The 15659-nt window shown below is 34.4% G+C and overlaps 2 protein-coding genes across 2 annotated transcripts; both read right to left on the reverse strand.

The window, feature by feature from the left end:
• Positions 1-8610: 8610 nt before the first annotated feature.
• On the reverse strand, positions 8611-8814 carry K441DRAFT_598753 (uncharacterized protein; the record flags this gene model as incomplete). Its single annotated transcript, XM_067645125.1, has 1 exon — positions 8611-8814. A coding segment is annotated over one exon (204 nt), but the record flags the coding sequence as incomplete, so codon positions are not given.
• A 1847-nt stretch (positions 8815-10661) lies between these two features.
• K441DRAFT_672129 (uncharacterized protein) lies at positions 10662-11336 on the reverse strand (the record flags this gene model as incomplete). Its single annotated transcript, XM_067650521.1, has 3 exons — positions 10662-10876; positions 10925-11067; positions 11146-11336. Coding segments are annotated over 2 exons (330 nt in total), but the record flags the coding sequence as incomplete, so codon positions are not given.
• Positions 11337-15659: the final 4323 nt, after the last annotated feature.

A 15659-nucleotide genomic window follows, 5' to 3' on the forward strand; every position in this document is an offset into this window, starting at 1 on the left:
AAACCTGTAGAACCTATATTATATTAGCTATTTAGTTTAAGTGTTATATAAGAGGTAGTTGATATTTACTAAGGTAAGTCACTATAATAGTAATTATTTGTTAGTAAGCTAATTTGATAAAATCTATAGCGCGGATATTTACCTTTAATTAACCTCTATACCTTTTACCTCACAGCATCGCACCGTAAACTTTATTATTGTTATTTTATCTACTGTCTATTAGCATACTACTATCTATAATACCTTCCTTTATACCTCTAAATATATCTAATAGCTATTTAGTTAAGGAACTTAATACGCGCGACGTTAATGATAAAATAATTAAGGACGCTTTTAAGGACGCTCTTTCTTTCACTAATCCTTTAGAATCTTTGTTTAGAAAGTAAGCTTTTTAATATTAAATTATGCCTACAGCTAATATAATTTCAGGAAATATGTACTAAAGCACTTTTTATCAAATCTAGCAGAGCACCATAATAAGGTTATTGCGAAATTTGCTAGAAATCCGCTTACCTTTTTACTGCCTGCCTCTTTGCTGCCTACTTCTTTACCGCTTACCTCTTTGCCGCCTACCTTTAAGCCGCTTGTTTTTTTATTGCCTGCTACTTCTAAGAAGTTTAATTCTTATTGTGCTTCTACTTCTCTTAAGAGGCAGGCTAATAGAATTGCTGTGTAAAATGTTTAGTATAAGATAGCCTTTAAATCGTATATATTAACTATACTCTTTTAGTATCTTATCTACTAATTTACCTCTTATAGTAACCTAATAAAAATGTTGGAGATTTTAGATAATAATAAAGAGAATAACCTTAATGACGCCGACTCTCCTAAAAGCCCTCCTCTATCCTTTTATAATCTCCGCAGCTCTTGCAAGCTCCGCAGTATATAGACGGCCTAAGCTATAACGTCAGATATTAACACGAACGAGCGCCTTCCTATTTAAGTACCGTTAGTAAATAAATGGTATACCCTGAAAGCTGGTGCTTAGGAGAATATAAAGGAAGCTCGCTAGCGGATATATACCCACGTCCAGAATATTAAGGGTAGCTTTGGTATACTGCGCGATCTACTATACGCTCTATGCGTTAAGTAAGACTATAAATATCGCGTTTATAAGCAGAACTCTAGGTTGTATTTTAGAGGTGCGTGCTTAAGATATTGCTTAAGTGGTAGGTTATATGAAAAGGTATATGCTAATAGTATACTATTATTCTATCAGCTAATACGTATATAGGATAGTTCGCTAAGACTAGAGCCGGTTATACCTTAGTGCAAAAAATATACGCAATTAGCTTCTGCTAGTAGTCTAGCTGGAACGCCTACTAAGAAGGTATAATATCCGCATCTTAATAATACGGATATTGCTAATATCCGTATAGCTTCGTACCCGCACTATCCCCCCTCTAGAAACCTCCCCTTTCCCTAAAACTCTTACTTGTAGTGATATGCGCAGCCGTAGGGGCACCTGTTCCGCCGCCGCTCCTCTTACTTTTTTACTAATTCCTAGCACGCCTGGTGCTACTTCTAGTACTACTGCCGCTCCCGCTAGCACGGAAAATGTTAGGGTATATTTAGCAATTGCTGTTTCCGTACGCGTTAATATAGTTTGTAAGTAGGTAACTGAGATAGTAAAAGATATTCGGGCTATAGATCGCCGGTTAAGTAAGCTTAAAGATTCTCTGAGTGAGATAAAGGATAAGCTTGCGTTTATAAGGCGTGGTATTATAGCACTTGTACGTAATGCCGGGTTACTTGATATAGAATTTAAGTAGATGCTGGTTGGCTGTTACTGCGGGTTGACTGTTATTATGGGTTTAGAGTAATAAAATAGTAGCTTTTACCTCTCTGCTACTACGTATGTACTTAGGAATTAAGTCTCTACCTTATATTTAATAGATATAATTAATATTATAATATCCGCATAAGCTAAGATAAAGATATCCGTATAAGCTAAGATGAAGATATCCGTATAAGGTAAGATAAAGATATTTATATATCCGCACTATTGATAATTACTAAGGTAAGTCATTATAGTAGTAGTTATTTGTTAGTGAGCTAATTTAATAAAATTAGTAGCGTAGATATTTACCTTTAATTAACCTTCGCACCTCTTCTTCCACCAACCTTTTACCTCACAGCACCGCACCGTAAACTTTATTATTGTTGTTTTATCTACTGTCCCTTGGCGTTCTACTGTCTGCGATGCCTTTATTTATACCTATAAACGATATTAATGTAAATAACAGCAGCTAGGTAGTTAAGGAACTCGATATACGCGAAGTAAACGAGGATACTGTTAAGTACGCTATGGCTGCTCTCACTGAGCCTTTAGACTCTGTTCCTAAAGAGTAAGCTTTCTAATACTAAATTGTGCCTGTAGCTAATATAATTTTAGAAAATATGTACTAAAGCGCTCTTTGCAGGATTTAGTAGATGATAAAAATATAGATAAAGCGAAGTCCGCTAAAAATCCGCGCATCTTTTCGCTGCCTGCCTTTCCGTTACCTATATCTTTGCCGTGGACCACTTTACTATTAGTTTCTTCGCCGTCTACTTCTCTACTGCCGCCACCTAATGCTTTTAAAAGGAGGCTTAATAAGGCTCGTTTATCTTCTTTTCTTAAAAAGCAGGCTAAAAAGGCTGCTGATACGAATATGAAGGCTAAGATAGCCATTAAATCGTATGTATTAGTTATACTGTTTTAATATCTTGTCTACTAATTTACCTCTTATAGTAACCTAAATATTTATAAGGTTTCTTTAGATAGCGAATCTTTAGACAGCGGCAAAGATAAAGATCTTAATGACGCCGACTCTTATAATCTCCGCAGCCCTCGTAATCTCCGTAGCCCTTATAATCTCCGCAGTACCACGAATATAAATAAGCGCCTTCCTATCTAAGTGCCGTTAGTAAATAAATGGTATACTCTAAAAGCTAGTGTTTGGGAGAATATAAAGGAAAGCCGCTAGCGGATATTAACACACGTCCAGAATATTAAGGGTAGCTTTAGTGAGCTGCGTAACCCGCTATATACTCTATACGAGAAGTATAGCCACGAATATCGCGTTTATAAGAAGGACTCTAGGCCTTATTTTGGGGGTGCGTGCTTAAGATATCGTGTAGGTAGTAGGTCGTGTAGAAAGGTACGTACTAATAGTATACTATTATTCTATTAGCTAACACGCGTATAGGAAAGTTTACTAGATCTAGAGCTGGTTATACCTTAGCGCAAAAAACGTACAAAGTTAGCTTCTGCTAATAGTCTAGCTAAAACGCCTACTAAAAAGGTATAATATCCGCGTGTTAATAATACGGATATTACTAATATCCATATAGCTTCATTCTCGCACTATCCCCGCCCGCGCTACTACGCCTCCCCCCACTAAGACCTCCCCTCCTATTAAGACTCCCACTTGTAGTATGCGCGGCCGTAGAGGCACCTGCTTTGCCGCTGCTCCTCTAACTCTTTCACCAATTGCTGGCACGCCGGGTGCTGCTATTGCTGCTGCCGCTTCCGCTAGCACGGAATCTATTAGGGTGTATTTAGTAATTGCTGTTTTTACGCGCGTTAATATAGTTTATAAATAGGTAACTAATATAGCGAAAGATGTTTAAGCTATAGATCGCCAGTTTAGTAAGTTTAAAGATTCTCTAAGTGAGATAAAGGATGAGCTTGCGTTCCTAAGGCGTGGTGTTATTGCGCTTATACGCAATGCTGGGCTACTAAATATTAAATATAGGTAGATATAAGTTAGCTATTGCTGCGGGCTGGCTGTTGTTACTAGTTTATAATAATGAAATAGTAGCTTATACCTTTTTGCTACTATATATATAGGAATTAAGTCTCTGCCTTATATTTAATAGATATACTTAATTAATATTGTAATATCCATATAAGCTAAGATGACGATATCCGTGTAAGCTAATATAAAGATATCCGCATAAGCTAAGATACAGATATTTATATATCTGCACTATAAAACAGCCTACTGTTACGTTATATACTACGCACTAAGAAGATTATACGCCGGCTAGAGTTAATATTAATAAAAAGAACTCGATTAATATATTAAGACAGAAACGTACTAAAAGCCTAAGTATTTAAAAGTCCTTTAGTATATTATCCGTAGCCTTATTAAATCCGTCCTTATAAGGGTCGTATAGTAAACCGCTAATATAAGACATCTACATATTAAAATTAGTAATGCCGCCCTATAAGAGCCGCTCTAATCTAAGTTAAAGAATAGTAGGTACCTTAAACCTAATGTCCCGTATACGCTAACGCATAATGGAAGTATATCCGTAATTAAAACAATACATTACTATTACTCTTAGCATTTATTAAGTAACTTATATACTAACTATTATATATATTAGCAGAGGTATAAGTGTAACATTAGGACAATAAACTATATAAATATATTTAGCAGCTTCCCCTAATACCTCTATATTCTCATTAGTATCACTAAAGCTATATATAAGGGGATCAAATGGTAAACCGGCTGTAGTTAATAGAAAGGCGTTAAATGTATTTACGCTGTCCTTTATAAGTTTCTTATATCCGCGCTATAGAAGTAAAGGAGCCTTAAAATCCGCCGAGTACCGCGTATATTATATAATTAAATTCTTCCTAATCTAATCTGTAAGATAGCGGATATCTAGCGCTGGAGACTTAGTCGTATATTCGCTGTTTATACGTTTACTAAATATACGCTTAAAAATATCGCGGAGCGCACTAGTATAACTTATTATAAGAACACTCTATTTAAACAGCTCGTCTATGCTAAATGTTAAATTCCCGCACGTCTAGAGCAACTCCTTAAGTTAAAGATTTAGTAGTTTATTAAGGCGATCCGTTTCAAAGAAGCTATCTAGCCGCCCTTGGAGGTTAACTAAACTATTAGTAAGGATAGCCCGTTAAAGCACTAGATTATAAGCGCTTATTCCAACTAGTTGCTATAAGATTAGTATATTATATATATAGTTCTTTAATAAGCTTCCAGCAAAGTATAAGCAAAGGCGGGGGATTATACGCTTTAGTAGTCCGATATCCGTATACTTAATAGCATATTTTAGAAGCTTATAAGTATTAATAACCTATAGAAACCGGATATAATTAAAGAACTCCATATTATAGTTATTAGTAGTGGAGCTTAATATACCCGCAGAGGACGACGTCGCTACTAGCTGATATACGTTGGCAGGTGGCTCTAAGCGCTGATTTGCATCGCGGTATATATCTCTTAAAAAAGCTGCTGTGCGGATATCCTTAATATACTCTAGAAATTGCTGCGGAGATAGGTTTCGTATATATCGCTTAGCCTCACCATCTGCCTTAATATTGCACTTATTATGGATATAGAGTAGGAATAACGCAACAACATAAGCGTTAAAGCTTTAGAGGATTAGCTCTTCTATATAATAAAATAGGGCCTTTTCCCTAGGAATATTACGCCGTCCTAGGTGGTTTATATAGGCGTAAAGCGCTAAAAACTGCTGCGCGGCTTCCTTACCCCTATAGAACGTACGCATAATTATATATAGGAAGTTTAATCGTATATGCCATAGCCCTAGAATAGGCAACACCTACTTATAGCTATTATACGCACCTTCCGCCTTAACCCGCTCCTCTTTATATAATTAAATAAGCTTTATAGTTTTCTAATCTCCGTATATTAGGAAAAGCCAGTTGTTAAAAGTGGTTTTATAATTATACTGTAGTTGTTCTAGGAAGATATTCTCTATTACGCAATAGTTGCTATTAATAGAAGCCTCGCTATCTAGAATAGGTTCTAGAGTTATATACTCTGTCCTTTTATAAGGGAGAATATTAACTGCTGGTATACGTAGATATTTAATATCCGCGTTAGAGTCGAATATGCTATTAACTGTAGTAGAATACGCGTATTAGATAGCGTCCGCAATAAAACTTATAAATATCCGCTTTTAAAGGTTATTAAACCTATTCCCAGCTGCATTAATAACCTTATCTAGCTTAAGTTAACGGGTGTTGTTTAGCATCAACTGCTTAAGGCCCCCTTTAGGCATGCAGACTCTGCGTAAAATCTTTCCCGTAGTATACGAATTAAACTCGCTAATTTCGCCAATAACCTAATATTAAGTCTTTTAGTAATAGTTAAAGTTATTATAGATAATATAGACATTATTATAAATAGACAGAGACTTAATCAGTTTCTTAAGGGTTATTAGCGTTAGAAGGGCTATTAGAATTAATAGGACCTTCCTTAGAATATTTAGCTAGCCCGAGCTTTTTAGCGTTAAGAGTTTTATAACTATTAATTAGACTAAGGCTATGCAGAAAAGATAGTATACGGCGCTTTATACTAAGCGCTTAAAGATATAGACTAAGTAGATAGGTGAAACCATTTGCGGAGTTTTAGGTAAACCCTAGGAGGAATATAGAGGTAACTATAACTATACATCCGCCGTACGGATCCCAACTGCGTTCCTCTCTATTTAGTGCGGATATCCCCTTAATAAGCTGGAACAGCAGCGGACCGTGCTACTAAATAAACTGGGCCGCATTCTTAAGGTTAATATCCTAAAACTCTATATCTGGAGTCTATGTGTTAAAGGGGCCGCGTTATAATTATAGTTGGTAGAGTTCTTTCTAAATATAGTAGGTAGTATAGGTTACCAGCGTTGTATAAATTTTAGCCCTATTAATAAGCTCTTCTTGTATTTCCTTTTCCTCTAGTAAAGTAATAAGTAGGTCCCCTACTTTCTTCTTCTTCCTATTACCTCTATACCCGTTCTCGCTTTCTAAGTACTTAAAGATTAGCCTGCGAAAAGACCAGCCCTATTAATGTAGAAGGTCCTTTATGATATTAACCTTCTCTTTCTTTAATATCTTTGTCTGACTGGTAGATGGAATATCTACTGGAATATCCGCTGGAATATCCGCTGGAATATCCGCTAGCTGTGCAGAGGGCTAGCGGCGTGGATGTAAGCGTTTAGCGTTAGTGTTTACTGTACGGCTCGGCGGTGTAGAGGTAGAATTAGGGCCCCTATGGTGATGAATTCCTCTTAACGTTGCGCGTGTATAAGGAGCTAAAGATCTTATAACTTATAGAGTAGGCTTTTCTCTATAATTTGGTGTAATTTTTATATTGACAGGTATTGTGGGAGGGTAGATTAATTTCGTTAAAGTTAATAAGGTCTTCTTATATAAACCGTGTTTAGGTTTTTTACAAAGCTCGCTAAAGTGCCTTAGACCAAGAAAACGATTGCCGTCCTAAATCAGCTTAGCGGACGGTGCGGATATTCCTATATCCGCACAATCGATTTCTTAGTCTGAGCTCGCTGAGGTAAATGGTCGCCCGGAGACTGCCCGCAATCTCTTATCTTATAAATCAGACCCTCGGTGGACGGTTGGTACGTGTACTACGCGCACGTGCGAGTATACTGCTCCTTATTAACTAACCGAATTTTCCACCGAGAGTCTAAGAGCTTATGGTGGCAGCTTTGGTGGTAACGGAGCGTTAAAATGCACCAAAAATCACCTTTTTTACTGCTGTATCTCAACCATTTTATAACGTCTAGTCATTATAAAAATTCTATAAGGTAGGAGCCCTTTAGCTTCTCTATCTATTATATTAAAAAACGATATTATAGCTATATTATATAAAATGTTAGATATAGGCAGTCGGTCGCATTTATGGTCAGTATTTTATCGTAATTTTGTTATAATTTTGCCTTACTGCCATAACTTATATACTTCTCTACGTCTAATTATCCCTAAAATACTATAAGCTAAAAGCTCTTTATTTTCTCTAGTGCCTTAATATTACGGCAATATTGTAGCTCTATTTTATAAGAAGTTAGATATAGGTAATCGGTTGGTTTTAGTTAAAATCTATAAAGATTTATTTTTAAAATCTAACTTACGTTCTACGACAATATATCTCGCCCCCTAGTACTCCTAGTAGGGGGTTATAATTTATAAATATATAGATATGATTACTTAAATAATCTATTGCATCAATAAAATATATAATAACTTTTGTGGTTAGGACGTCGCCCGTAAAAATATACCAAATTTGATTTTTAAAACATTTACTTCTCGCCAAAGCGACGCCTATAAGCTCTCAGACGCTTCGCAGAAGATTTTGGGAGGGGGTATAGGGAGCCGTGTTACACGTGCTTCCCCTGCCCCGTAACTAAAATCTACTACGGAGCGTCTGATTTATGAGATAAGCAATCTTGGGCATCCTTTAGAAATCTCGATGACTCGGACAAGATCAGATGCCCTCCGTTACACAATGTGATGAATAGTACCCCAGAACAAGCTATTTAGGTCGTTAGCGAGTGCTTTTCGTTAAGATTAAGGATAGATATACCATCAAAGGCGACAGAGAAAAGCAGTAGAACTTCATCTAACGGCGTGGTTCCTAGGTTAAATGGGGCATCTTTATTTCCTTGTTAAACATAGTATAGAAGGCTCTAATGTGCGATTAACATACCTTTAGGCATTCCAGTTGTACCGGATATAAATATAATGTAAATAGGATCCTTAGAACGAATATAATCGAGAGCCAAATCTAGCTATAGAGCGGCTCTAGACTTTGTATGAACTGCCTCATAGATCTCTTAGCTATCTATAGCATTCAGAGAACTGTGCCGTAAGAGCCCCATAACTATTATAGTCTTCGCGGAAACAGTGGCTAAAACTGCCTCGGTTCTTTCCTGGCTCCAATTCTCGATATTAATAGGAACGTAGCATACTCTAATGCTCACTAGTGCAAGAAGGCAGGCAACCATTTCTAGGCATCTTAAAGCCAAAATTGGAACAATATCCTAAGAACCCACACCTCGTTTTCGCAGGATTAAAGCAACCCGTCTCAATGCAGAAATAAGGTCTAAGTAGGAAAGAGAAGAATCTCCTTTAGAGACCGCAGTATGGTCTAGGAAATGCGAAGCATGGTTCTAGATCAGATCATAGACTAAATTAGGGTAATTGAAAGAGCTAGACGACTTGGAAGTCGTAATGCCATTAGTCCTGTCCATAGGGAGTGTGTTCAGGGCATTGCATCCGTGGGTTCGCAAAGGATACGTAAAAATAAGCCTGGGAGAGGGGTTAATTAAAATGGGGAGCAAGGTGCATGGAGTGACTAAGGTAAGCACTGACCGTAGGCTGTGTAGAATACAGTAACAAACATACTTCACGATTCGGGTCGGATTGTATCGGTGATTAAACGTCGGGAGTTTCGCTTCGCTCGGATAATACAATTCGGCGAGTAATGTGGTTACAAGTCGGTCGGGCCACGCTAAAGGGTGGGTCTACCATAAGCGCTAATGCATAATCCCTGCACGGGGCAGCCTCAGCTGAAAATATAAATTACGTGGTCAACCGAGCCCAAATCGCTTATCCTACTACATAACTTACCTCTCGGCTCTAAAACAGAACCAACTATTATAGGTAACTATTTTATAACGTGTTTATAACGTGTTTAGAATATATTCTAATTTAAATAGATCTATTTAATAATTACTAGCTACTAGATTTCCCTAGTAATAATAAAAATAAGTTTAAAATTAATTTAGAAGACAGTGTCCTTAGGTTAGAAGATTATATACTAGAAGAGAGTTAAATATAGCCGCAAGATTAGATTAAGGTAAGTTTTAACTATATTCTAAATATATTCTAATCTAGTTCTAAACGTATTTAGCCTAAAGTTCTTTATATTATATTTCTTATAAAGGTATCTACTAATTCTCTTACTATACTTATAATTAAGGATTATTTAAGTCTTTTAGAGTACCTATAGACGCTAAATAAAGGCTATACTTACCGTATTAATTTAAGAGGTATAGAAATTTTTTTTTTTTTTATATCTATTGTATTATACTACGTACAATACTGCGCATGCAGCCTTAGGCTATGGCGCTATAGTTCTATATACATAAATCCTTTCTAGGCAGCTTAATATGTACTAGTAGCTATGTCCTAGTAGTTTATAGTTTCTTAGTAAAGCACTAAGATACTACAACTACTAGGGAATGAGAAAATAGTAGGAAAAACTATAAGAAATCCTAACTCCTGTCCCTGTCCTTTTGCAATTTATTTCTGTTCTTTTGCTCTCTAATATCTTTTTAAGAGTCTAGTAGGAGTTGCCTCCTTCTAGAATCCTATCTGTTTTATTCTTCCATAGAATCTCCTTCGCGTACTAGTTTAGCAGCTTTAAGAGTCTCGCAGTCTTTACTATTAGCAAAGTGTTTTTCTTTACAATTAATGCAAAGAAGGGTGGTATGCTGGCAAGGCTTGCCTGTTATTATACAGGTAGAACAGGAATGGTCTTTAGATAAATGTGCAGCCGCACAGTATCTGTAGCCCTAGTAGAGCACCTGTCTCCTATATGGCCAAATTTTTGGCAGCTCGTGCACTGCGTAGTAGGAGAGACTTTTAAGGTATTTTACTACCTTAGTAGCTGTACCTGCAATTGATATCTCTTTTTGCTTCAGGATTTCTTGTCTTTTTCTTCGTTCTCTATAGTAAAAACTATAGAGCCAAATCTGGTCTATGGATTGTGTTTTTTTCGCTAGATGAGATCCATCTAGGTAGTCCTTGTATCTTTATAGGATTAAAGGTCTCAATTTCTACTTTTAGAAGCTTAGAGCCTCCTTCTTCTAGGAAAGGTAGGGTAGGAACCCTATGGGCTATAACTTGAACCCATGGTTCTAGTTTTTGTTCTTTTTGGAAGGTAAAGCAGTTTATGCCAGATCTCCTTGTAATTTAACTAGGGAAATCTGCATTATACTCCTCTGTAGTAGTAAGGAGAATATTTTTGTTTTCCTCTAGTTCTAGCTATAGACGCTAGTACTTGGTTTTTCTACTTGCAGTTTTGGATGCAAATAGGTTAATTGACTTTTGTTTCGTATCGAGAAGGATATCTAGAGGTTGGTCCCTTTTAGTCTGTAATTAGGACTAGCTTCCTTTCTTGTAACTGCTTTTTCTTACTTCTAGTAGAAGTAGGAGGACTCCTACTAGAAGGAGGTGGTAGGTAAGGAGGTGTAGGGAGGGACGAGGAAGGGAGGTTCTTCCTTAGTCTTTTTTGCGTAAGTTTCCTTAGTAGGGGCTACCTCCTTACGGAGAGCCCTTACTTCTTCTACTAGCCCTTTTAGGACATCTTTTTCCTTTTCTTTCCTTTTATAAAGGGATTTTCTCCTGCTAGGATACTCCTTGTATAGTCCTCTAGCTGTTTAACTTGTTCTTTTTTTTCTTCTTTTTCTAGCCCTTTATATGCCTGGGTTAGGCTTTCTAGAGCTTTTTGTAGGTATTGTTCTGGAGGAAAGGGGAGGAAAAGGTAATAGGTGTTACTAGGTGTGCCATCCGTAGTAGTTATTGGTTTTCTTTTTTGCAGGTTTTTGTTTTCTTTTTCAGGAGAAGTTTGAGGATGTTCCTCTTTTCTCTCCCTTCTTAGATAAGCTGGGAGGAGAAAGAAAAGAAGATGAAAAATAGAAATCTATTATCATTTCTTTCTATAGGGGTTTCGCCTATAGACTCGTTGTCGTCACTTGTCTCTATAGGAGGTTTCTTTTTAGGCCTAGTAGGCCTTGGCATCTTGTAGGGGGAGTTTTTCTAGTTTTTACTATCCCTTATACCCTTTTTCCTTACTAATCCTACTAGAGGATTTCTGGGGAGATTAGGTTTAAAGGTAGTAGTAATACTAGACCCCTGGTATTGGTGGTGGTAGTAATAGTAGTAGTTTTGGTGTTCCTGTCCGTGCCTCGCTTATAAGCTAGGACCACCCCTAAGAAGAATTTTCTGTTNGGGGAAAGGGGGTAAAACGACAATTAAATCCACCTATAGCTCGCTAAGCAGTAGGAATTGGGTCTTGAAAGTTGGAAAATCGATTGTTTTTGGTGGTAAGATGGGTATGCGTAAGTTTTGAAGTGCGGCGCTTCCTTTTGGTAAGGTTGCATGTGTGGTGAAAGGTTAGGTATAGATATATAAAAAGCTATAGAGGTAAGTTAATAAAAATCTATATTATACCCTAACTATATTTATAACTAGTTTATAACGTATTTAGATCTAATACGGAACTAGATAAGTATATACTCCTAAGCCTATAACGTCCGCTCTCCTAAATATAAGAGGTAAAAAATATAAAATATATTGTTTAGGAGTAAAATATTGCGAATATCTTTAGAATTAGTTATAATCTTTAAGCTATACTATAGTTACTAAAGAGACGTAGGGTCTAATATAGAGACAGTGGGTAGCCCTAGATAGAAGTAACCTGGATATTTATAAATATAATATAAATAGGTACGGAACTAGTTCTAAATATATTTAGTACTTAAGTTAATATATATAAGCCTATTTTTAGCAGCTTAAAGATAATTTTAAGCTAGAAATATATGCAGCTCTTAAATAGAGGCTTATATACTAATAATTAAGCAATAAAGATACTCTATATATAATTATCTTACCTAAATATATTTAGAACCCGACTAGATTATATTTAGAACTAATTATATTAGGATATTGCTAATATTTAGCACTTATTTCTTACCTATATATAGGCTACTACGGAAATATATTTAGAGCACTTCTAAAAAGTATTACTAGCAAATAAGAAATATAATACTGCGGATTTAATATCTCTTATTTAACTAGGTAATATAGGTGCTAATATAATAGAGATATATAGAGTTATTAAATTAAATCTCTATAGGAGGGTAGACTGCGGTAAGAAAAAATTATAACCTACTTAGAATATATCCTGGTTACGTTTATAATATATTTATAATATATTCCTAGGAATTAACCACCCCTAGGGACTAGGGAAACTTATCTATTAGGACTACGAGGTTACTTTTTATGTTTTTATCCTAGATAACTTAAAAGAGACTCCTTATATTTATTTTACCTTATATAGGGTATATAGTTTTATACTACCCCCCCTAAATAAGCCGCCTCTAGAGATACTAAATAAGGTAATTAAGTTAATTTGTTAAATGCGTAATCTAGATCTTACTCTTAGTAAATATATTCTAAACTAATTATAAATAAATACCTAATATCTTTATAGAAAAGTTTCTTTAAAGTCCTGCCCTTAAATAGTTTTATATATAGTATAGAAAGGCTTTTTTAGTATAGATCTACGCAAGCTTTGCTACTATAGATTATATTACTAGAATAATTTAAAAAGAGAAGCTTACTCTATACCTAGAAGGAAAAGGACTAGTAGGGGTAGTATATAAGTTTAATTAAAAGTATTAAAATCCTAAAATAGTAATAAATATATTACGAACGCGTTCTAATTGGCTTGCTAATATATTATAGGCTTATATCTAACAGATCTATAATAATTAAAACGGGTTTATAATAATCTACTTTCTATAAGAGTAAGCTAAGATCTTCCTAGCCTAAAATATATTTAAAGTTAATATATCTTTTAAACGTATTATTAAAAGAAATATAAACGAGATTATATTTACTGTTTAGCTTAAAAAGTATAGTAAAAGTATTAGTATATAATATAAACCCGTTTAGAACGCAATACTAATATATTCTAATAGTATTTACGCTTATACGCGTTATTACTAATACGGAAATAAGGCGTACTTACTAGTTATGCTTTAAGCAAGTCTTTTAATTGCTTTCTAGATATCTTTAGAAATAGATTTATTAGAAATAGATTTATAGTAGTAAGGAAGGCTTTAAAGCTATTATATCTAATATAGATAGTAAGTAAATAGCTAGTAGGATACCTAGAATGTAATTAGAACGCCTTCCTAACGTATTATAAAAGGGCTTAGGCGGTATCTATAGCATATTAATCCTTAGAGGCGCGATTAGACGTAGCATCTTAGGAAAATACTAGTTTTCTNCNNAGTATACTTCCTATAAAGNATCTTAAGAGCNNCGGGTAACTATAAAACGGCCTACTCTATATATAAACGGATAAAAGCTCTTTTTATATATAAGAGCCAGTTAGAATATAAAGAACTCTATAATTTACTAATTAGTAAGCTATTCTAAACCCGTTCATAATGCGTTTAGAAGGTATTAATAGTATAGTATATAAATCTTAATTAGTTACTAACTAGGTAAGATATAAGAGATACCTAGTTATCGCCTTAGGCTTAAATAAGCACTGCTCTCTAATTAATTATAAGCTATTTAATAGATTAAGATACTATATAAATGTAGTAGAATAAATAGTAAATAAATTATATATATTTAGTATATAGTAGTTTCTTCTTTCTACTGTTATAAGGTATTAATACGTTCCTAACCCATTTATAATATACTTATATTATATTTAGAGCACAAAAACTAGATTAATAGGATATTAATTAGTATTTTACTAGGAACTAGTTTAGAATATAATATATATAAAGAAATATATTAATGTCGGCCTAATATACAAACTATATGGGTAGAGAGAGTATATATTTGTTACGAGCCTCTTCTAAATCGGTTTCTAATATATTTAGAATAAAAACGTTAATAACTTTAAGAGGAATTAGAGTAGGCCGCTACTAATAATAACGAGGATAATATTTTATTTTGTATATTATTATTAGGTATAGTAAAGTTATAATCTAGTTCTGCTTGGCGTTTAAGGGGGCTAAAATCTAGATTAGTATTGTATTCTAGGTTATCCTCTATAGCATCTAAGGAATTATAAGGCATATTTATATTCTAATATATATATAACTGGTTACTAATACGTTCTAGACGTATTAGTACCGGTCTCTTATAATCGCTAAAGCGTTAGGCCTTAAGCAATAACTAGGATATTTAAGAAAGACGTTAAAGACTTAAACTTTATAAAATAGAGATTAAATTAGAGGTAAGGGAGCTAGAGAATATAGAAAAAAGAATTTAACTAGAGGTAATAAAGGCTTATATATAAAAATAAGTATACTAAATATAAAATACGTTCTAAATATATTTCTATTATGTTCTAATTAAAATATACTTATATTTAGGCCTTTTTTTATACTTATTTAATTATATAACATCTAATACTATATATAATACTATATATATAGCCTCTTTTTTTATATTTATTATTATATCTAATTGTATTATACTACGTACAATACTACGCATGCAGCCTCTAGGCTATGGCGCTATAGCTCTATATACATAAATCCCTCTTAGGCAGCTTAATATGTACTAGTAACTATATCCTATTAGCTTATAGCTCTTTAGTATAAATACTAGTTTGCTAATAACTATTAGGTAATGAGAAAACGGTAGAAAAAATTAAGAAATAAGAAATCCTAACGCCTGTCCCTATCCTTTTGTAGTTTACTTCTGTCCTTTTACTTTCTAATATCTATCTAATAGGATCCTAGTAGGAGTTACCTCCTTCTAGAGATCCTACTACTCTTAGCCACTTTCTAGTAGCTATTCTATCCTATCTAGGAATAGGAAAAGCGCTTCTCTTCCTTTTTTTTATACAAAATAACTTTTTTAGAGAGAGGGAGGACCCTAGTTGCCTTTGTAATATATAGCCTCTAGATTATAGTGCTATAGTTCTATATATATATAAATCCATTTTAAGCAGNTTAATATATATTAGTAATTATATATTAATAATTTATAAATCTTTTAATTAGGAATTTATAGTTATTTAATATAATACTAAGATACTTATAATTATTAAATAGTAAAAAAA

This window comes from Cenococcum geophilum, assembly GCF_001692895.1.
Source record: "Cenococcum geophilum 1.58 unplaced genomic scaffold K441scaffold_124, whole genome shotgun sequence".
In the NCBI taxonomy this organism is placed as follows: Eukaryota; Fungi; Ascomycota; class Dothideomycetes; order Gloniales; family Gloniaceae; genus Cenococcum; species Cenococcum geophilum.